This window comes from Trichechus manatus, unplaced genomic scaffold (assembly GCF_000243295.1).
Source record: "Trichechus manatus latirostris isolate Lorelei unplaced genomic scaffold, TriManLat1.0 scaffold00005, whole genome shotgun sequence".
Lineage (NCBI taxonomy): Eukaryota > Metazoa > Chordata > Mammalia > Sirenia > Trichechidae > Trichechus > Trichechus manatus.
Window position 1 is genome coordinate 1,109,893 of NW_004443941.1, and position 21,957 is coordinate 1,131,849.

General features: G+C 38.8%; 1 protein-coding gene across 1 annotated transcript in view; it reads left to right on the forward strand.

Annotated features, from left to right (window-relative positions):
* The window catches only part of USP34 (ubiquitin specific peptidase 34), a 190,491-nt gene that overhangs the window by 162,043 nt on the left and 6,491 nt on the right, over nucleotides 1-21,957 (forward strand). The window contains 9 exon segments of the mRNA XM_023734886.1: nucleotides 411-558; nucleotides 5,150-5,784; nucleotides 7,725-7,882; nucleotides 9,386-9,464; nucleotides 10,971-11,097; nucleotides 11,732-11,839; nucleotides 13,110-13,214; nucleotides 13,331-13,455; nucleotides 14,475-14,598. Of these exon segments, the coding sequence (XP_023590654.1) occupies nucleotides 411-558; nucleotides 5,150-5,784; nucleotides 7,725-7,882; nucleotides 9,386-9,464; nucleotides 10,971-11,097; nucleotides 11,732-11,839; nucleotides 13,110-13,214; nucleotides 13,331-13,455; nucleotides 14,475-14,598 (1,609 nt within the window).

The following is a 21,957-nucleotide window of genomic DNA, read 5'->3' on the forward strand; positions in this document are numbered from 1 at the left end:
AACCAATGTCATAAAACAATATGTGTACTACTGTTTCATGAGAAACTATTTGTTCTGTAAGCCTTCACCTGAAGTACAATAAAAAAAAAATAAAGTACTTTTTAAATACATTTATAAACTTAACAAGTCCTAAAAGTCATTTGATTCCCATATTTGTCCTTGGTTATTTTAAATTTATTTCACAAACTAATGATAAATTTTCCTGAAGATTGCGTGTTGATAGATGTAAGTAGCCTTAGAAATTGGGGGGCCGGGGTGGGGACATGTATGATCTTGTTTCAGGCTCTAGTTTTCAAGAAACTTATTTTAGCTTAATGTTTAATAGCACATATCAAAGGTAAATAAAAAGTAACTGCTCAGTCAGTTGACTTCACATTCTTTTCTTGACCTTAAATTCTTTTTATTTGTAGGTGATTGAATACAATCCTTCTCAGTGTCTGGATTGGTTGGCAGTGCAAACACCCCGAAATAAACTAGCGCACAGCTGGGTCCTACAGAATATGGAGAACTGGGTCGAGCGGTTTCTTTTGGCTCACAATTATCCTAGAGTCAGGACTTGTAAGTCAAATATTCAGAATTTAACAAACCATTTGTTGTTCTTGTTCCAAGTTTTGTTTTCTTTTGTTTTGAAGGCAACCAGAATATGCCCCTTGTTGTATAATGCTAAGGCCCTCAGAGATGTTCTTAAAGGCCAGAGTTAATAGTATGTGGAAACGTGTGACAGTGCTTTACAGTTACTACAGTGTTTTTGTTGGGATAGGAAGCCGGATTTTAACTTGGGTGACATCACCACCATGTTTGTTTTCTTGCTTGATAGATGTCAGGGCAACTCTTCAGAGGGCTGATAGTAACGTAGTAATAAAGACATATAACAAGCTGAGAGAAAATATTCACTGAAATTACATCCACTAAATTATAAACACCTTTATTGTACACAGGCCAATAAGGGATAAACAAAGATCTTGTACAAAAGATTGTGGACAAATACTACAAATAGCTATTTCACAGAATGGAAAATTGCTTGTAAATACATGGAATATGTCAGTCTTGATAATATTCAAAGAAATGAAAATCAGAATAGATTAATTTATAAATTTTCTTGAATCGTTGAAAACATGTTTCCTAGCTTAGCTTTGTCCACTGAGAAGGCCTAGAAGTAATGACATCCCCATAGCAGTGAGCACATCTAGCACTCAGATCTTGGTTTCTAAACACCAGCCTCCAGTCAGAGAAATCACACCCCTTTGGAGAAATGGCTGAGTCTGGGGCTAGGGCAGGAAGTATACAAGATGAGCCTACTGCATCTTGTAAAGCCAGAAAGTAAGTGCTCATAAAGAAAATGATGGGGTTATGTCAGAGGGACACAGAACCAACCTGAAAGAACTCCCAGTGGCCCAACGGGGAATAATTGGAGCAACAGAATACCTAACGTAGCACTGGATTGTAACCCAAAGTATAAAATAAGTATCCCCGAGTCCATACTGATATAAATAAATGATTGAATAAATACATGGGGGGAAAATAAAACAAATCTCCATACAGAACCAAAACCAAAAACCATACCTGTTGCCATCAAGTCTATTCCAACTCATAGTGACCTTATATGACACAGTAGAACTGCCCCATAGGGTTTCCAAGGAGCGGCCGGTGGATTCAAACTGCTGACCTTTTGGTTAAGCCAAGCTCTTAACCACTGCGCCACCAGGGCTCCCCATACAGAACAGTCCCAAATAATTTATGTTAATCCCCGTCCCCAGGAGGTAGAGCTTAGTGACTTGCTTCCAAAGGGAAGTATGGGGAAGAGGAGGGTAACTTTACAGTGGGGAAGCCTGACAGACGTGACCTCATCCGGGTGATTAAGGTTTACACCGTTGCTGATAAGTCATGTTAATAGCGTATACCCTTGATGGGATAAGGTGTGATGAGATGGCACTTTGCCTCTCTTCTCTTCCTCCCAGAAACTCATAACCTGAGCCTAGCTATGAGAAAAACATCAGGCAAACCCAAATTTAAAGGACATTCTACAAAATACCTGACCAGTACTCCTCCAAACTTCTGAAGGTCATGAAAAACAAGGAAAGTCTGAGAAGCTGTCCCAGACCAGAGGAGCCTAAGGAGACGTGATGGCTACATGTAACGTGTCCTGGCTGGGATCCTAGGGCAAAACTAAAGAAATCTAAGTCAAGCGTGGAGTTCCATTAATAGTAATGTGCCAGAGATGGTTCCTCAGTCGCACAAATGCAGCCTAGTAATAGTAGATGTTCACAGTAGGGTGGAGAGAGGTGTGTGGAGACTCTCTGTTCTGTCTGTTCTAATACAGAATAAAAGTGTTGTTGTTTTTTTTTTTTTATTTGAGAACACCACCTTTCAGTGGAGGGGACATCTGGATTAGAATTGGCGCCCTGCTGTGGTCTTGTTTTCCTGCCAGTTTAGGCAGCCCCACAGTAATGAGCTATTTGTGAGCACTGACACGTGTGCTGGTTGGTATTCACGTCCTGACCCCTGACCATAAAACAAGAAAAAGCCTGTGCTGGGGGGAGAGTTGTTTTAGCTAGTTGTTAGCACACAACATTCATGACAAAAGCAAACCCATTGTCGTCAGGTCGATTCCAACTCATAGCGACCCTATAGGACAGAGTAGAACTGCCTCGTAGGGTTTCCAGGGAGAGCCTGGTGGGTTCAAACTGCCAGCCTTTTGGTCAGCAGCCTGAGCTCTTAACCACTGTGCCACCAGGGCTCCAGTATTCATGACAGTGCTGAGGAATATTAACTTTGTAAGTTAATATTATGGAAGTATATACTAAGATTCTTAAAAACGTTGTAACTTTTTACCTCAGCAGTACCATTTCAGGGATTCTAGAATACCTGACAGGACTATTTATAATTGTGAAAGATTCAAAACTAAATGTTCAACAGTTAAGAAATAAATTGTTCTGATGGTTCCATTTTTAAATTATGGTAGTGAAGACTATTAACGTGAAAAAATGTTTTTGACATAATGTGAACTGGAAAAGAAGACTCAGTATTTGCATAAAACGAATATAACTTCGAATGAGCATTAAAGTAACATGTATAGAAGAAAAGTTACAGAGAAGTAATTAAAAATTTAAAAAAAAACCCTGTAGCCGTTGAGTCAATTCCGACTCATAGCGACCCTATAGGACAGAGTATATCTGTCCCAAAGAGTTTCCAAGGAGCGCCTGGTGGATTCGAACTGCTGACCTTTTGGTTAGCAGCCATAGCTCTTAACCATTACGCCACCAGGGTTTCCAATTTAAAATATTAAAAACAATTTTAAGGAATAACTGAGAATAGTTAGTCTAAAGAAGAAATAGGGAGATACAATAGATGTCTTAACATAGTCAAAAGTTGCCATATAAAAATGGAAGTAGATTCATGCTGAGTTCTTTGTAGTGTAAAGCTAGGACCAGGAACTCAAGTTATAGCAAGACAGTTTTTTAGCAAGATGGGCTGTTCTTCCAAATTAATCTTCCTAATTCTTCTCAAAGACAAAAATGTGTTTTTTCACCCACCATAGCTTTTTTTTTTTTTTTTTTTAAACAAGTGGCGTTTATAGAAATGGACACATGGTTAGGTATGTGACAAAGCAAATGAGCCAAAATACTAATGGTGTAATCTGTGTGTTAGGCCCATGGGTCTTCAGAACAGTTTGTTCCGCCTCTCAGTGGGTTTGAAAATTTTCATAATAAAATCTTGGAGTGAAAGCGTGCAACTTAAACTGAATGACTTTCTTCTGACTAAAATAAATTTTCTAAGTTACAGTTTTATACAGAAGCTGATCAGAATGATGCCTGCATTGCCAAGTTTTTCCCTTTGAAGCACACAGACCCTCACTGAGGCTGACTTAAACCACGAGACAAACGGGAGCTGTGTTTAGGGGAAGAGATGTTTAGACAATAGAGTGTTGTATTTAAAATAAATCTGCGCTGTAGAACTGAATTGATTTTAGAAATTGTAGCTTTATTTGCTTTGACAGTACAGTGGCAATTGAGTTATAGGTAGCATAGTGGGAAACAAAACTCGTGGAAGCGGAAGAGAGCCCAAACTCAGGTATTAGACGTCTTGGGAAACTCTACTGCAGGGTGGGGTGTTCGGATCATTGGTCGGGAGTCTGATAACCAGGATTTGAAGCCAACCTCTGCCGCTAGCTGTGTGATCTGGGACAGTTAACTGCTTTAAGCCGGAGTGAATGTGAGGATAATAAAAGTGGTGCCTGCTGTGTAGAGTTGTTACGTCAAATAGTGAATGTTAGCAATTTTTGTTTTGGTTATAGTTTTGCCATTATCATCATTTCCCAAAGCTGAATTTAGGGTCCACCTCGTTTTTTTTGCTGTGTGACCTTGGCCTTTGCTTCTCAAAGATTCAGATTTTTCAGTATAGCATCACCTACCTCCAGGATGATTGTGAGGATTAAATGAGATAATATTTATAAAGCCGCTAGCTGAGTGCCTTGCACATAATAACTGCTTCTATAGGTAGAATCAACTAATGGGTCATTAACTTCCCAGAACTGTAGCATAGGCTTCATAATACCTTTCAAATATGTTGAAGGAGACATTCTTCCTAGTTGGTTGCAAGGTTAGCCTAGCAGACTTTTAAAGATTTTTCAAAGTTAATGTTCTGTAATTAGCATGTATATAATCTATATATTACAAAGGACTTTTATATAGATTTCATTCTGTCTATACGATAGTCAAATTTAAGTGTATTTTGCCATCATTTGTATTTTGTAAGTGAGAAAGAAAACTACGACCCTGAAACATTAAATGATTCGACCAAGCTAGACACTGAAGCCATTTGGTGTCCTCCTGTAGGCGTACTGTTTCCTGGGAGGGAATGACGTGATAAAACGAGCGGGAAAATTCTGCATCTTGGGGAGGCTAGACAAAAGAGGCTTGAGAACTGATTCACCACCTAAAAAATAATGACAGAACGGAAGGCGTCGTTTCTGTCACCCCTTGGGATGTGTCTGTTGCGCCAGTGTAAAGCAGAAAGATACTAGAAGAGATGTTCCGTGTTGTTTGATTTTTACCGTTTAAATTATCAAAGGGGAGAATGGCTTTGTATCTAGTGTCTGCTCTTTATCTTGTCTTGTGAGGATCTGACAGTTTTGTTTTACGTTTTATAGCTGCAGCTTATCTTCTGGTGTCCCTTATACCAAGCAATTCATTCCGCCAGATGTTCCGGTCAACAAGGTCTTTGCACATCCCAACCCGTGACCTCCCGCTCAGCCCAGACACAACAGTAGTCCTGCATCAGGTCTACAACGTGCTCCTCGGCTTGCTCTCGAGAGCCAAACTCTATGTTGATGCTGCTGTCCATGGCACTACAAAGCTAGTGCCCTATTTTAGCTTTATGACATACTGCTTAATTTCCAAAACTGAGAAGCTGATGTTTTCCACGTATTTCATGGATTTGTGGAACCTCTTCCAGCCTAAACTTTCTGAGCCAGCAATTGCTACGAATCACAATAAGCAGGCTTTACTTTCATTTTGGTACAATGTGTGCGCTGACTGTCCAGAGAACATCCGCCTTATTGTCCAGAACCCAGTGGTAACCAAGAACATTGCCTTTAATTACATCCTTGCTGACCATGATGATCAGGATGTGGTGCTTTTTAACCGGGGGATGCTGCCCGCCTACTACGGCATCCTGAGGCTCTGCTGTGAGCATTCGCCCGCGTTCACACGACAGCTCGCTTCTCACCAGAACATCCAGTGGGCCTTTAAGAACCTTACCCCGCATGCCAGCCAGTATCCTGGAGTGAGTACAGTTGATGCTCTTACATCTCTAGCCTCAAATTCATTAGAAATACCTGTTTTAGTGGTAACGAAGTATAGAAGTATAGTCTAACCATTCTTTTCTTAAACTAGCATGTATTTGTTTCCTTGGATACACATATAAAATGCTATGTAGTTACAAAATTGATAAAGATGTGGGTAATTTTTCTTATGTTGAAGTTAAAAATTTTGTTACCGCTAATAGAATTTATCTATTTTAATTTGTGGTTTTGTAAATGCATCTTTCATGTATACCCAATGAAAAGACAGCTTTGTGGTACAGTTTTAGGTAAATGAGTACTTTACTGTTTAAAAATCAGATATCCATGATCAAGATCTACACTGCTATGCTAAGACAATATTTTATCTTAAGGTTGTAGTATCTCCTATTTTTTCTCAAGCTACATGCAAATAAATGAAATGGTTACGAGGTCTGTTAGAATACATGTGCAGTCTAGACCCGCTCCTTTTTTCTCTGTAGACTTATTTGTAGATTTCATATTAAATGCTTTTCCTTCATGTAAAACTGTTATTTCTGGATATTTCTTTTCACTATTGCTTCTTACACTCTGTTGTAAACTCAGATTACACCAAGAGGGTATAAATCTGGGAAGGGATTCAGGAGAGGAAGGCAGAACTCTTTTTCAAGCTATTGTCAACCCAGAGGCCACAAACTGCTAATAAGTTGTTCGCTTGGGCGGTGGGTGGGGTGGGAGATGCCTTTTCAAGACATTCAGCATTTACAAAGAGTTATTGAGTATAATTAAGGGTGTTTAATTAAATATTGGCACCCTTGACATGTATACTACACTCCTTCCTGTCAAAATACCATCCTGCTTAAACTGTCCTTTATGAATGATGTGCAGAGTTACTAAAACTATCACCCAGAAAGAGTAACTTCCAGGAGCGAATGTTAGGGTGCCTGTTAACATAGGGAAGAAAGCGAGTGTGATAAGTACCAAAAGAGGTTCAAAGCCAAGGCTGTAAGAATACAGAGGAGAAAAAGAAGGAGTCTGACTTTGAAGGAGTCAGGACAGGGTTTATTAGGCGTCTGTGGCTTTGTCTCTATTGCATTCACATCAGTAATGTATGATTTAGTTATTAAATGTAACATCCATAGTTCAATAAATAGCTTATGAAACAAACCTGGGTGAGTTAGAATGCTTATCCTCTCAGAATAACATTTCTTGTCCTTGACATCGTTGAGATATAATATTCTTTATTGTGGAAAATCAGTTGGAGATTTTCATGAAAGTGTTGCTTAACTCAGCTTTTGTCCTGAAAATATGAAGCTGGAGTTTCAGTTAGTTTATTAACAAGTATGTGTCAGAAGAGCAAGCCGTTCCCAACATACAGAGGAGTAAATGAATTAATAAAACCACAGCTAGTGATTTTACTAAAGTACTAGATCTCACGTACCATCCACCAGATAACTTGAACGTAACCATCAGTCTAGGAAGATGATTCCAAGTGTTTGCACAAAGGATTTCTCAGAAACAGTAGTAAATTGAGTGTAATTGAAGGGTTTAAAAATCTTTGTGACAGAGTAAGGATTTCTCATTCGTTAAAGAAAAGGGAGCAGAGGACTAGGATAGCGTGTCTTTGGATGCACATTTGAAGTTACAGAACTATTGCTTTAAACAGTACTAACACTACAGATGAACTGTATTCACTTGTAGTTTTTAATCTCTCTGAACTTCCATTTTAAGATTATTTTGAGTTAGTGTATTTTAAAATTTTAAGATAGAATTCATTTATAATTTTATGACTGTTTTTGAGACTATTCCGGAATGGTAGTTTAATCAAACTTACCTGTGTAATTTTAAGAGCTAGTTACTCAGCATAACATTAGAAATGAGAAGCAGATGTTCTAAAATTTTCCAGGGTTGGAAGATTACCGTGTTGCTGATTTGCCTTTTTTAGGCGGTGGAGGAACTGTTCAACCTGATGCAGCTGTTCATAGCTCAGAGGCCGGACACGAGAGAAGAAGAGCTGGAAGATGTTAAGCAGTTTAAGAAGACAACCATCAGTTGCTACTTACGTTGTTTAGATGGCCGTTCCTGCTGGACTACTTTAATAAGGTAGAAGGACGTTTTCTGGTGGGTGGTGGAGGTTTGTTTGCTTTTGCTTTTTATTTTTAATTGCCAGATGAGGGGATGGAGATTATCCTCTTGGCACTAAAAGAGGAATATTATAAATGATGTGTAACTGAAAGTTTACCCGTTCTTCAAGGTTATTGGGGAAGCATGTATGCAGGTAGTCACCTTAGAAGAATTTATATTTTGAAAGGTAATGTGCTGCTTCTGAACAGTTTTGATTTGTGTGTGTGCATATGTATGTGATCTTAATTATAGCATCTTAGGGTTGGAGGGCACCCTGATATGCAGTTGTCCGCCTACAGCTTGAGCCTTCCTCTCTGTGGCAGCCCACCCGGAGGTGTGCTGGAACAGCTCAGCTCTCACACGTCCACAGCAGCCTCCTCCATCACTGCTGGACTGTGGATCTGCTTTCCTTTCTCTTCAGCCCGTTCAGCTTTCTTGTCTGTAGGAAGTGGCCAGAAGAACACAACATAATCTTTACAATAATTGTTCATAACTACAGAAGTTAGTGAACTCTGCTGCTAAGGAATCCTTACACTTCATTTTTCTTACCTGTAGAAATCAAGTTCGCGCTCATTTCTGAAAATGCTTCTATCTAGTATATCTATGATGTCCTTTATTCAACACAAATTTTTTTGCAGTACTTTCTTGCAGACTTAGCTATATAGAATATTAAGCTAATCAACCAAAGATAAGGTGGTTTCAGATTAACTTCTTCAGAAAACTTTTTGAATCTTCCTTAGTACACAAAATTAAATTTACTGTGCTTTTGCCTAGACCCTTTAAAGGAATTCTTTTAAAATTTTGGCATTAATGTTGGAATATATTGTTTTCCAAAGGTTTGCTATTTAAAGGTTGTTTTTGAAAAAAGACGTAGAGCTTTCTTAATCTTTTTTTTTTGTAAAAAGGAAAGGAAACATCTTATTAAAATAGAAGGATTTCCAGTTGTACTCTGTAACTGCAGTTTCCAGTATCTAATAATGAAGTAAGGTCTGTTAACGTCAGTAGTACAGCCACTTGTGGTGGTTTTATCTGATTTTCAAGACCAACATGCGATTTTAACGTTTCTTCCCTCATGTTACTCTTTCCCCCTGGCGAGTGCTTTGGTACCAGAAGCGGATTTTATGGTTATCCAGAACTTCACAGAATTTAGAAGATAAACTTGTCATAAAAATAAACATTGTTTATACTGAAACTTTAAAAATATTTTCATCACACCTCTCTTCCACCATTGTGGATAATTAAGAGTTAACTAGATATTAATAAACATAACTTTTGTCTAAGCTATTTACAGGGTTTTCTTATTTCATATTCTTTCCTTTCCTACATTTCTAAGAAACGTGACAGTCTCTTCAATGTAGCGCTCAGTCTCTTTTCTGTAGGTGGGGAAGCAGAGTGTAAGTGACTGTTGACTTTTATTTTTTCGTTATCTAAGTGTTCTGTTGTGGTTCCGAGTTCTCAGATGGACTTTACATTTCCCTCCAGTGCCTTCAGAATACTGTTAGAATCTGATGAAGACAGACTTCTCGTTGTGTTTAATCGAGGGTTGATCCTGATGACTGAGGTAATATTTTATTGCATTTTACTGTAGATAAAATGTTCTCCCCAAGATTTCTTGTTTTATGAATATTTAAAGTTTATGGGAGACTGTTTTACAGGTGGCAGGATTTTAATTATATAGATCAGTAATTTATATTCTGAGAATAATTAGGTCATAATGGTTAGGGTGCTGTTTCTTTTTCCATAGTATTTCCATACCTTTTACCTCATTTTGTATTTAGAACGACTATTTGAGATAGACTAGATTTATTTGTAAGGATAAAAACAGGTGAAATCATATGATTTAATCAGGGCTCATATAATCCCCAAGAGCCCCCTTATTCAACAGAATACAGGAACTAAGAATTGGCGCATAGAGGAAGCAGTGGGACTGTTACAGGTGATGAAGGTCACTCATTTACTCTTGCTGTATTTCTTGAACACCCACAATATGAAATGATTTTAAGGCCACAGAGATGCGTCGTGCCCTTTAGTCTGATTATGGAGATAAGACCGAGGAGTCTGTGCCAGGAGTACATGAGAAGACGTAAGATAGGTTTTTCAGTTAGTGATATTTGAGAAGAAGAGTAGGGCGTGTTTTAAATTACACTTTGAAAAATTTGGATTTGCACAGGTAAATGGGAGGGAGAGCATTCAGGTAAATGACTTCATGAGCACAGAGGCAAGAAAGTATTGGATGCATAGGAGAACACAAAGTATTTCTGTTCGGCTAAAAAAAAAAGGTGTGCGGAGAGGAGTAGCGAGAATTTCTTTCAGTCGACAGATGTTTGCATATCTGCTGTGTGCCGGGCACTGTACTGAGCACTGGGATACAGCAGGAGCAGACAGACACGGCCCCGTCCTCACAGCTTAAACGCTGCACAGCTGCATTGTTCAGATGATGAACTGCCACCGGTTCTAGGCTAATAGTACCTAGTCTGTGGGGAACTGATGTGAGAAGGTTGGGAGAAAGACGTGTCAGTGTAAAACGAAATAGGAAAAAAACGAAGGGCTTAATGAACCAATCCAGTTAAAGGAATTAAAAGATGTACAAGCCAGTGGGTTGGAAGGAATTACTGAACTCCTGCCTTTGGTAGCCCTCTTGCCTCTTTCACACCTGCTGTTTGGAGTATGGCTGAGAGACAGCCTTTTCACCACTGCCTCTATTCAGAAGCCCTGGAAAGTTATAGGTGTCACCTCATTACTAGTCTTCCTGCTGCTGTGTCATTTCTAAGGCTTGCAGTCTTAGAGCAAGCAGTAACCAAAAAAAAAGTTGATTGAACAAACTGTTCCTTCAGACTAGCATGTGTACACAAAATACCAGCACTCCTGAGGTGAGGAATGTTTATGTATTTTAAAAGAGTGGAATGGAAGAATTGGACTTTTTGATAGAGAAAGAAAAATACATTTGCTTGTGCACACATGCCCACACATACAGTCTGAAAACATTGGAAAGGATATGCACTACCATTTTGTGGCTCAGTCAAGTAAAAATGAAATTAAGTGTTCAATTTTTTTAAATCATTTGTAGTCTTTCAACACGCTGCACATGATGTATCATGAAGCCACAGCTTGCCATGTGACTGGAGACTTAGTAGAACTTCTGTCAATATTCCTTTTGGTTTTGAAGTCTACACGCCCATATCTTCAAAGAAAAGGTTTGGTCATTTCTACTTATTTTTGTTAGTACTGCCATTAAGGAGAGAAATAAGGCCTTTAAAACACACAACCCAGAGAAATTGTCTTTATCTTTAGTTCATGCACAGAAGATGGGGCTGAAACTAGCTAAGAGCGTCAGGAAATGTCCATCCTGACCTGGTGTGACGCTGGAATGCTCCAGTATGTTTTCTTCATGCCTCTCTGCACGATAGGCAAGCATACTGTGTCCACATGAGGAGGTTGGAAAGCGTTTCCATGCAGAGTAACAACTTGGGTGTTTTGTGATGGTTTTCCAGCTGGAGACTTCCGTAGCTTGGATTAGATCATTTTTAGTTTCAAGAGAAATAACTATACAACATATCTCTCTCGTGTCCCTCTCTCTAAGATAATGTGAACTCTGAACTTCATATTGATTCCTGGAAAGTGGGACATATTCATCACTAAAATATGTACTTTACAAAATCTGTCAGGTTTAACAGTAGTAGCTGTCTCATGAAAAAAAGTCATTTACTTTCACCAGAGATATTTATGTAATTAATTTGAATTTCTTAGTGTTATTTGCAGTTTAGAATAGAAAATTGTGAGGACGTCTGATCTCAAATGGCATATTTATATATGCTTTTATATTTGCAGATGTGAAACAAGCATTAATCCAGTGGCAGGAGCGAATTGAATTTGCCCATAAACTGTTAACTCTTCTTAATTCCTATAGCCCTCCAGAACTTAGAAATGCCTGTATAGGTAAGTTGGAAGGTAAACTAAAAAACCAAACCCATTGCCGTTGAGTCGATTCCAACTCAGAGCAACCCTGTAGGACAGAGTAGAACTGCCCCATAGGGTTTCCAAGGAGCAGCCAGTGGATTCCAGCTGCACACCTTTTGGTTAGCAGCCAGTGTCTTAACCACTGCACCACCAGGGCTGCTCTTGGAAATACACCTGTGTAGGATACCAGTAGAAGAACACTTGTGAGTTTCTGTAAGATGTGATGTTAGGTCTGTAAGGTTTGGAAGACAAGCCATCAGTACTTTTTATTTGTAACTCAGGCTGGTAAGCAGATCCTAAGAGAATCAGGTTCTGTTTCTTAACCTGCTGAGGATTATCCATGTGATCAGGGGCAGGTGCCTTACTACATCTGGGCTCTTGCAGCTCTAAAATTCTGTAGTCTCATACAAGCGAGGTAGAATCATATGAATGTTTACAAAGTAGAACTGACATTGTAAAGGGTTGGGCTGGTTATTTCACTGACTCTTTCACCTAAAGACACCTCTCAGTAGCTATTCTTAGGTGCTGAGTATTTCACTTTTTTTTATACTGCATATACTAAAATGATAATTTATTTAAAGGATCCTCCCTTTAATATTTTTAGTTTTATTTAAAGGACCACGCACACACACTTTCAAATTTATAGTGAATTTTTCACTACCTTAGAAATCATTTAAAGTCATGATCTCTGGACACCTCTTTGTTTACAGTTTGTCAGAATATCGTGAGTAACTCTGGCAGGGACAGGCACAGACAGTCGCAGCAGGTGTTGGCCTGGTGCCCTGTGGATCACTGTGTCCCGTGGATCACAGGCGCCCTGTGGATCACTGTGCCCTGTGGATCACCAGCCTGCATTTGTGTACGTCTCCAGCAAGAATGCAGGAGCACATAGAGTAACCTTCCATTACCGGAAACCCTGCCAGTAGCCTGTCATTGGGAGCTCGACCACTGTGTGGTTAGAGGATGAGATACCAGTTTAGCCAGCATCCTAAAACATTAAAAGTAGATTAAGGATTATGACTCAGATCCGAAGAACTTTGAATCTTTGGTTTCTGTCTAAGCTACTGTGATCAGTTTTAGGAAGACACGTAATCATTATGCATTAAATATTTCCCTCTCTGTACTTCTCCATGATGCTTCTCTTGGTTAAATAAAATACAGATGAAGTGTTTTTAACTTCTGTTTCTTAAATGTTGTGGTTATTAGCTGTTGTGGTTATTAGCTCTGCTGAAATTGTTTTTATTTTCAGATGTCCTCAAGGAACTTGTGCTTTTGAGTCCCCATGACTTTCTTCATACCTTGGTTCCATTTCTACAACACAACCATTGTACTTACCATCACAGTAATATACCAAGTACGTATTCATGTAACACAATACTTGAATGTGGTTGACATTTAATCTTTCTGCACACTGAAGCATGGAGATTTATTTTTTCCATTTATTCTTATTGTACACTTTTAATGTCTTAGTGTCTCTTGGACCTTATTTCCCTTGTCGAGAAAATATCAAGCTAATAGGAGGGAAAAGCAATATTCGGCCTCCGCGCCCTGAACTCAATATGTGCCTCTTGCCCACAATGGTGGAAACCAGTAAGGTATGTTGGGATGCTAGGAAAATCACGTTTCTTCTATAGTACAAAGTAATTTAAAATTTCCTCTCTGGCAGTTATGAACATATTAGACTTAAGTGACCATTTTGTGGATCCTTAAGATTAGACTCATTTGGACTTTTTCCTTTTAGTGCTCTGAAATGTTGGTTCAGTATTTGCAAAATCGACAGTAAGCACAAGTAGTAAGTCCCCCCCACCCCCCCCCCCCAAAAAAAAATTCCCTAGTAGAATGCCTTAGTATTTTGTAATTCGGCTAAATTATAATTGAGCCATATATCTAAACCTCAGAAGTCAAGTTAGGTACTTATTATTGTTTTAATACGGCCATATAATCAGTGACCTCTTTTACTCCTTAAATTATATTTCTTTGACCTAAGCCTGGTATCACTGCTAGATTTATTGTCATCATTAGTTCGGTGTGTCCCCTAATGCTTATTCTAAAATAATGCTAATTCTAAATTAGAGAGAGAGAGAGTACATTGACACAGAATAATTTGTTAGTTTCAACACTTTTTTTAGTTTTAAATTTTCCCCCTTTGTCTTTCTTCACCTACACTTGATTCACATTCTTCCTTGCCCACCATCTTTTGGATTTTCAGTATACTTGAGAAATTATTATAAGATAAAAATATTAAAAATATTTAACATTGTAGTAATCATTGCAAAAAATAATTTGGAATTTGTTTCAAAAATCAAATTTAATTCGCTCTTCTTGATGATATGCCTGTAGAGCATAAGTGTCACATTTAAAAATCCTACAGTAATTTTGCTTTATTAAAGTATATAGAAATAATGGGTAATTTTAATTGGTAGCATTTGCACACTGAAATTGTGACAATTATGAGCTTAACAACATTACTAGAAATTTGGAATTTAAAACTAGATTCTTACAGAATTTAAATATTTAATCAGGTTTTTAGTTAAACTTATTACATTTGCACAAATATGCTCTTTAATTTATTATACAATTTAAGTGCAACCATTTTATCATCTTCAACCTTCAGGGCAGAGATGACGTTTATGATCGTACGCTGCTAGACTACTTCTTTTCTTATCATCAGTTCATCCACCTATTATGCCGAGTTGCAATCAACTGTGAAAAATTTACTGAAACATTAGTTAAGCTGAGTAAGTATAAAAGATGAGCAGTAAATTCCACTGAATTATTTTAAGGCCCTAGCCATTCTCTCAAAATGAGACAGTCCTTTTTTTTTTTTTCCTTTCTTATTCTTTTTTAAAGTGAATGTTTAAAAATATTAATTATCATTCTTGGGAATATTTTTATTAAGAAAACACCAACTTACTGGTTTCCATTGAGTAGTTCTGCCCAGAGTTTCAGCTGGCCTATAAAGGAATGTGGAGTAGGGCTGATGACTTTTTACACAGAAGCCCCAGGCCTCCACCATCTGCCCAACAAAATTAAAAAGCTGCTCTGCTTAGGGAGGCAGGCTGAGACAGACTTGCCCAGCCCTGGTCTCAAGGGTAGGGTCGAATCTATAGTGCCAGCTGTGCTTTGGAGCTGGCAACGCCAAGAGCAAGTTGATGGACTTGCCAGGGTGAAGCAGAGGTGCATATCTGAGTAATTAGGAGGTAAGTCTCACAACAGAGGAGTGAGGAGAAGGGAAATTTAAAGGGGAGATGTGAGAAGTAGAAAACCTAAAATGATCTGTGAATTATGTAGAAGGAAAAAAACTCAAAATTTTTTAATAGAAACATTGTCTCTCCAAGGGTGTGCTGGGAGCTGTTAGAGAACTGCTCCCTTTACGTGACTTTCTTGCAGCTGATAAGTCTTTACAAGACACGTAGCCCTACACCAGATTGCCCCTGCCCCAGGATGCAGGGTTCCCAGGCATGTGTTCCCTTGACTTCAGAGGGATAGCCAGGATCCTCTCTGGTGTTCTATAGTTATTAGGGGGTGGAAAGTGAAATACTCATGTAACCACTACCCAGGTCAGGAAATAGAATACTACCGTCACCCTAGCAGGTCCCACTTGTGCTCCTTCCCAGCCACAGCCCCTCCTTCTGTGGAAAAGGCTTTGATCATTCAAGGTAGGCAAGTGATGCGAACATACCTGGGTTTCATTATCCACGATGGAAGACTTAACTACTGTCAGGGATAACTCTTCTTCAGAAAAACCATTTTATTGGTAAGTGTTTAGAGCCTCTTCATATTTGAAGGGTTTTTTCTACCTAGTATCATCTCCTGATTTTATATGGACTGAATTGCCAAAATGTGGGGGAGTGAGGATTGGCTCAAGTGGCCATTTCAGGATTACACAACTGAGTCGTGGCACTTGGTAAAAAGCAAAAACCTAGTGGTGGCAGTGATCAGGTGTGAGAAAATATCCCAGACTTCTAGTAGCACAGCCTTGCTCCCAGATAAGAAAGGGAATTAATTTATAAAGACGCTGACCATTTGAAAAGTTCTTGGTTATTATGTTCATATCATTTATGCCGAAAGTTATGTGAGGAGCTGTTGTAGATACTTGAACAGCTTTGACTAAATAATGAATTTTCTGCCCCATTGATGGCAGATCTCTCATCCACACAAATGCAGGGGAACTAAATGTGAAGGAGAGAGGAAGGCGGGAAGGGAAGGACGCCCGCCTCGCCGTCTGCATCAGCTGAATTGACTTCAGTGATGCCGTTTCTTACTTAGTCACATCACTTACAGCCGTGAAGCGCTGTTGATGTTGCCTCATGGTGTCTAATCCTCTACAGCAGCCTTGCGCTGTAGAACTTGTGTGATGACGGGACGGTTATCAAACTGTACCGCCATCCAGTGTGGCAGCTCCTGTCCACATGGGAGTGTTGAGAACGTGAAATGCGACTTAGTAACCGAGTTTTTATTTTATTTTAACCAAATTAAATTTCAGTAGCCAAATGTGGCTGATGGCCACTTTATTGAACAATATAGATACAAACCAAAAGCTTCACAAACTGAGCAGGAAGAAAATTGTACATTATCTGTATGGAAAGTTGGACAAAGACGACCAACTAAAAGCAGTACTATCCTTGCATCTTCTATAAATGAAGAGATTGCATCCCAGAGTTTCAAGTTTACGCCATCTTTTGGCTGAAATCACTGTTTCTAGAAGGAGAGACCTAGCAAGGGGCTTGAGAAAGCAAAGCTCATGATCCTGACCTTAATGGGGAGCAGAGAGTTGATAGAGGGTTTTAATTTTTATAATTTATTCAAAAAATTATATTTGTCAACAAGGAAGAGAGAAGGGTAAGTTTAAACTGGTTATATCCATAATCATTTGAACCTTGAGGTTAGATGGTCCAAGGGCCAGAACGTTATAATTGTTGTGACCATTAGGCCTGTATCAGATTGCAGTTCATTTCCAGTTTTGAGGAAAAGTCTTTGTTAATTTTTATATTGGTAACCAAGGAGATTTGAAGATCCGTTAGGGAATAAGAAGGAATTATGTAACAATTTCAGGGGACAGTAGGTTTGCAGGTATAAATAGTTAATAAAGGGAGAATTGGAGAGATCAGGGATGAGGAGACAGAGAAGGAATTCAGGGAGTATGCACAGAGCTGCTGACTGCCATCTGAGATAACTGTGTCTGAAGCCATAGTATCTTGATATTTAATAATAGCAGAGTTTAGCCAGAAAAATTCTGAAAAAGAAGAGTAATTAGAAGGACTGTACTACTGATTTCTAAAATACTTATTAAAGGTACAGTAATTTTTTCATTGTATTTTTTTACTACTGATACATATACATAGTTCACAATTCAAAACAGTGTCAAAAAGGTACACATTAAGATACCATTCCTAGCTCTATCTTCCACTTTTATCCATTTGTTTATTTATCCTTTTTTTTCTTTTTTTGCAAAAAAACAGCAAATATATTATTTTCTTTGCTTTCTTACACGGAAGTAAACTAGAGTGATTACAACCACGTACAGAAATGCGTAGGGAAAAACAGCCCAGAAACAAACCTAAGGATACAGAGGGTGTGGTCAGTAATAAAGAAGACATGGCAGATGAGTAGGAAATAGGTGGTGGTGAGGTGATCGGCTAGCTATCTGGGGGGAGAAAGCAAATCTAATACTGCTACTTCACTCCTTAGACCAAAATGAATTCCAGGAGAATTAAAGATTTAATTGTAAAAACATAAAATCATGGAAAGATTAAAGAAAAACATGATCATATGGATACTACCTTGAGATTTGAACAAGCATATTAAGCAGGACCCAAAGCCCAGAAACCATTAAATAAGAAATTTACAAAATTGACAACATAAAAATTGAAAACACTGTATGGTGAAAAATGCCATAAATTAAAAAACAAATAGCTAATTGGAAAAATATTTGCATACTTAACAGATAAATGGCTAACATCGCCAACATACAAAGCTTTTAGGATTCAGTGAGATGGTGAATAAGCAAAGGGCTTGAACAGGCAGTTCACACACACAGAAAAGTAAATGTTTGGTGACCACAGGAGAAGTTACACAGCCTCACTAATGAAGCAAACAATGATTTGCCCCTTGTTTTTGGACTATGAGACAGATAAAGCTTATATGATACCCGTACTGAAAACAGTTTGGGGAAGGAAGAGATCTTACAGTGGCCTACTAGTCAGAGTCAGTTTAGAGAGAGCAGTTTGGCATTTTCAATTAAAATTTAGAATTGTTATGTCCTTTGACCCAGCAATACCAGATCTAGGAATCCATCCTACTCTACTGGTAAAAGTGTGCAGCAGCATATGTAGAATGCTTATTCCCACTTCAGTTGTAACGAAGAGCCAGAAACCACCCACATGCCTATCAGTAGGAGCTGAGTCACGTAAACTGCAGTTCATCTGTGTTATGTAGACAATAGGCACTGACCTCAGATGACATGACAAAAAGCAGGTTGGAAAACTCTTAGCAGAGTGGGACCCCGTTTTTTATAAACAGGAAAAATCACTTGTTGGCACAGGCACAGAAATAGGAAGAGTTATATTCTAACTATCAGGGTAAAATGATGTGCGCTTTTATTTTTAGGTTATGTATCTACAGGCTTCAAGTTAGTTATAATGATCGTGCATTAGTTTTGTAATTGGGGGGAAGAAAACCAAAAAAAATTTTAAAAAGTCAGATAGGAAACTGGTACTACAAACTTTATACTTTTTTTTTTTTTTTTTTTTTTGATACCATGGTTCACATGCAAAATTAGCAATAGGATCCTCAAGTAAAATTAAACTAAATAACAAATCCATAGATTTCATCATTGTTAAATAATTTTTATTTTCAGTTATAAAACAAGGATCTCATTGTCACCTTTATTATTTAACATTGTTTTTGAAAGTTTTCTCCATGCATTAATACATGAAAGTAAAAAGGAATAGATTTTTTTTGCAAGTAACATTATGATATGCCTAAAAATTACAAAATCTTTAGAACTGAATTTTTAGTATAATCAGTAAAAGTAAGCAGTTACAAATTCAGGTAAAAGGCACAGCTGATTCATGCTTTGCCTTTTTTGTGATGTCAGGGTGGTACTGTTTCCCAAGAGGCTTCCTGCAGCGAACATGCTTTAGACCTGTAGCGGGCATTCAGTGCCTACTCAGCCAACAGCTCTTTTCAGCCCACTAAGAGCAGATCCCTTTGTCTTGGGCTAACTTAGGAGTTCATGAGTGGTGCAGATGGTTAACACTCTCATATCCTAACCGAAAGGTTAGCATCCAGGAAGAAATGTCCGGTGATCTAATTCTAAAAATTTAGTCACCCAAACCCTATGGAGCACGTTTCTCTGACACACACGGGGTTGCCGTGAGTCAGAATCAACAGCAACTGGTTTTTAAATCACATTTAAGAGATGTGTTTATAATTCCAAGGTTGGTTACCAGTTTGTTAATTTACAAAGAGGAAGAATTGGCACAGGGACCTGAAGTATTCTGTGGTAGGACTAACAGATTATTTTTCAGTAACCTGTGTGGGAAGCCAGATAATCAACAGTAGGCTGCTTAATGGGTGTAAAGTTAGAACAAGGGAAATTGGAAGACTCAAACGTGTGATATTATTAGGCCAGGATGTCTTGATGACTCAGTCTCAGAGGAGTGCAATCGTGGGCCTTCATCCAGGGGTTAGAGCTGGCCCTCCTCCGGGTCATGCTGGATGGGATAAACACTCCTCTGGACAACTAGGTAGTCACAACACAGCTCAGATAAGAGAAGCCAAAACTAGTAAATAGGCATATGAAGTATTTCATCCTCATCGCAGTCATGGAGTACAGAACAGTCTGGAATACTATTTTACCTACAAAAGTAGTTTTTAAAAGATGTTTCTTTTAAACATACACCCAGCAGCTTCTGCAGTATAGTGTTACTAATGAGGAAAGGGCCTGTTTGGCATAGTTCTTGATTTGTTTGTGTACATTCCTCCTTGTGCGGAACGGGGCAGGTTATGGATTTGTTGAGGATGCGCAAAGTTACAGGGTGAGGAAAGATGAATGGAGCGGAAGCCAGTGTTTCTCCACCCACCCATTTGCTTCTTGAGGCAAGACTTGGACTTGTGCCCGAGAACTATGGTGATTGCATCTCACTGGCTTTGCACTCAGTGAGACTCCCCAGAAGACGTGGGAGGAGGGCTGTGGAGGAGTCAGAGCAGAGGGGCTCCTGATCCCAACGTGAAGATGCAGGGAGAAGCTGGAACCTGCCGCTACGAAGGGACGGTCTTCCTTCCGAAGGAGATGTGGCTCTGTGAGAAAACAAGTGACGTTTCTGAAAGAGAGAGCTTGCGCCTCACCATGGTGCACAGTGTTTTCCAGAGTGTGGTATCCAAGATGGTCCAGGGAAAAAAAGCTTTATAGTATCCATATGTATGTCTCTTACTAGATTACAAAAATATGTAAGTTGTATATCAAATCCATGTTTCCTAGGTGTTATATTGCCTAAGATATGTCTAATGTGTAGTATTAACCTCTCTAAGTGAATTTAAAGAAGAGTTTTCAGTAAATAATAGTACAGGTGATGGCAGGTATGGAGACACTGATTGTTGAAAAGATCATGGGCTTTAGAAACAAATAAATCTAGAGTTAACTCTTGGCTATATCATAGTTACTATAACTTTGGGATATCCCCGAACAAATTACATAATCTTTCTGAGCTAATTTCCTCATCCAAAGGAAAAAAATGAGGATAAAATAATACCTCCCCAGGTTGATAAGAAAATCAGCTAACTCAGTATATGCCAATAAGTGTTTATTTTCTTCTTCACTTATAAAATAGATTTGTATCAGAATACCACTTGGAAGTGATCTTTGATCATGAAAGGCCTCCATGTTTTCTTGTTTGATGTGGTGCTAGCTTTTTTGGTAGTTGTAGAAAACAGGCTTTGGGGAATAATTGAGAAAAAAGAAAAAAAGATGAGAGAAACTTAAATTCTAGTGTAAAGTTTGTTTCTGCATGAGAGGGTTTAGTCAGGGCACCCTCTAGGGCAGGGCTAGCTGACTTTTTCTGCAAAGGGCCAGATGGTAAATATTTTAGGCTCTGCAAGCCACCTGTGCTCTCTGTTGTCTCTTCTTCTTTGTTTTTATAACAACTCTTTAAAAACGTAGAAGCCATTCTTAGCTTTCCAGAAACAAAAATCCATTGCTATTGAGTCGATTCTGACTTGTGGGTGACCGTATAGAACAGAGTAGAACTGCCCCATGGGGTTTCCAAGGAGCGACTGTTGGATTTGAACTGCCAGCCTTTTGGTTAGCAGCTGTAGCTCTTAACCACTGTGCCACCTGGGCTCCTTAGCTCTCAGCGTCATACAAAAACAGGCCATGGACCATAGTTTACCAACTTCCCTGTTTCAGTTTTATGAGTAAGATCCAAGGAGATGGGAGCATAGGACTTCTCTTCCCTGGAGCCGTGCTTTTGATGACATGTCCTTGTTCGCATATGTGTTACTGAGAGATCATGGTGGGTAAGTGCCTCTGAATCCAACCAGGTTAGGTTAGGAGAAACAGAGAGAGAATGGAGTTTGCTTGGGTCTTTACAGTGGGACTAGTCTTGAGAATAGGTTTTTATTTTCAGAAGGATCCTAGGCATCCTGGGTCCGGCCCAGGGATTGGCAGACTGTAGCCCAGGTGCCACCTGCATTTGTGAGGCTGCAGGCTATCATGAGCTAAGAATAGTTGTCACATTTTTAAATGGTTGAAGAAAAACTAAAGTAGAATGATATTTTGGGACACTTGAAAATTTATGAGATTCAGATTCCAGTGTTCATAAGTAAAATTTTATTAAACAGCCATACCCATTTAATTATTGTCTGACTGCTTCACACTGCCACAGCAGAGAATGCAGCAGAGATCACATGGCCACAAAGCCAGAAATACTTCCTCTTTGTCCCTTTACAGAAGAAGTTTGCCAACTCTTGATAGTTTTTTCTTAACTGGAGAAGAATAGCTTGTATTGTTTTTCACCTCCTTGGTACTTTCCTTGGGAGAGGTGGGAAGGTGAATATTTATTTAGGACTGAGTTTTGAGAGGTGGGAGGGTGGAC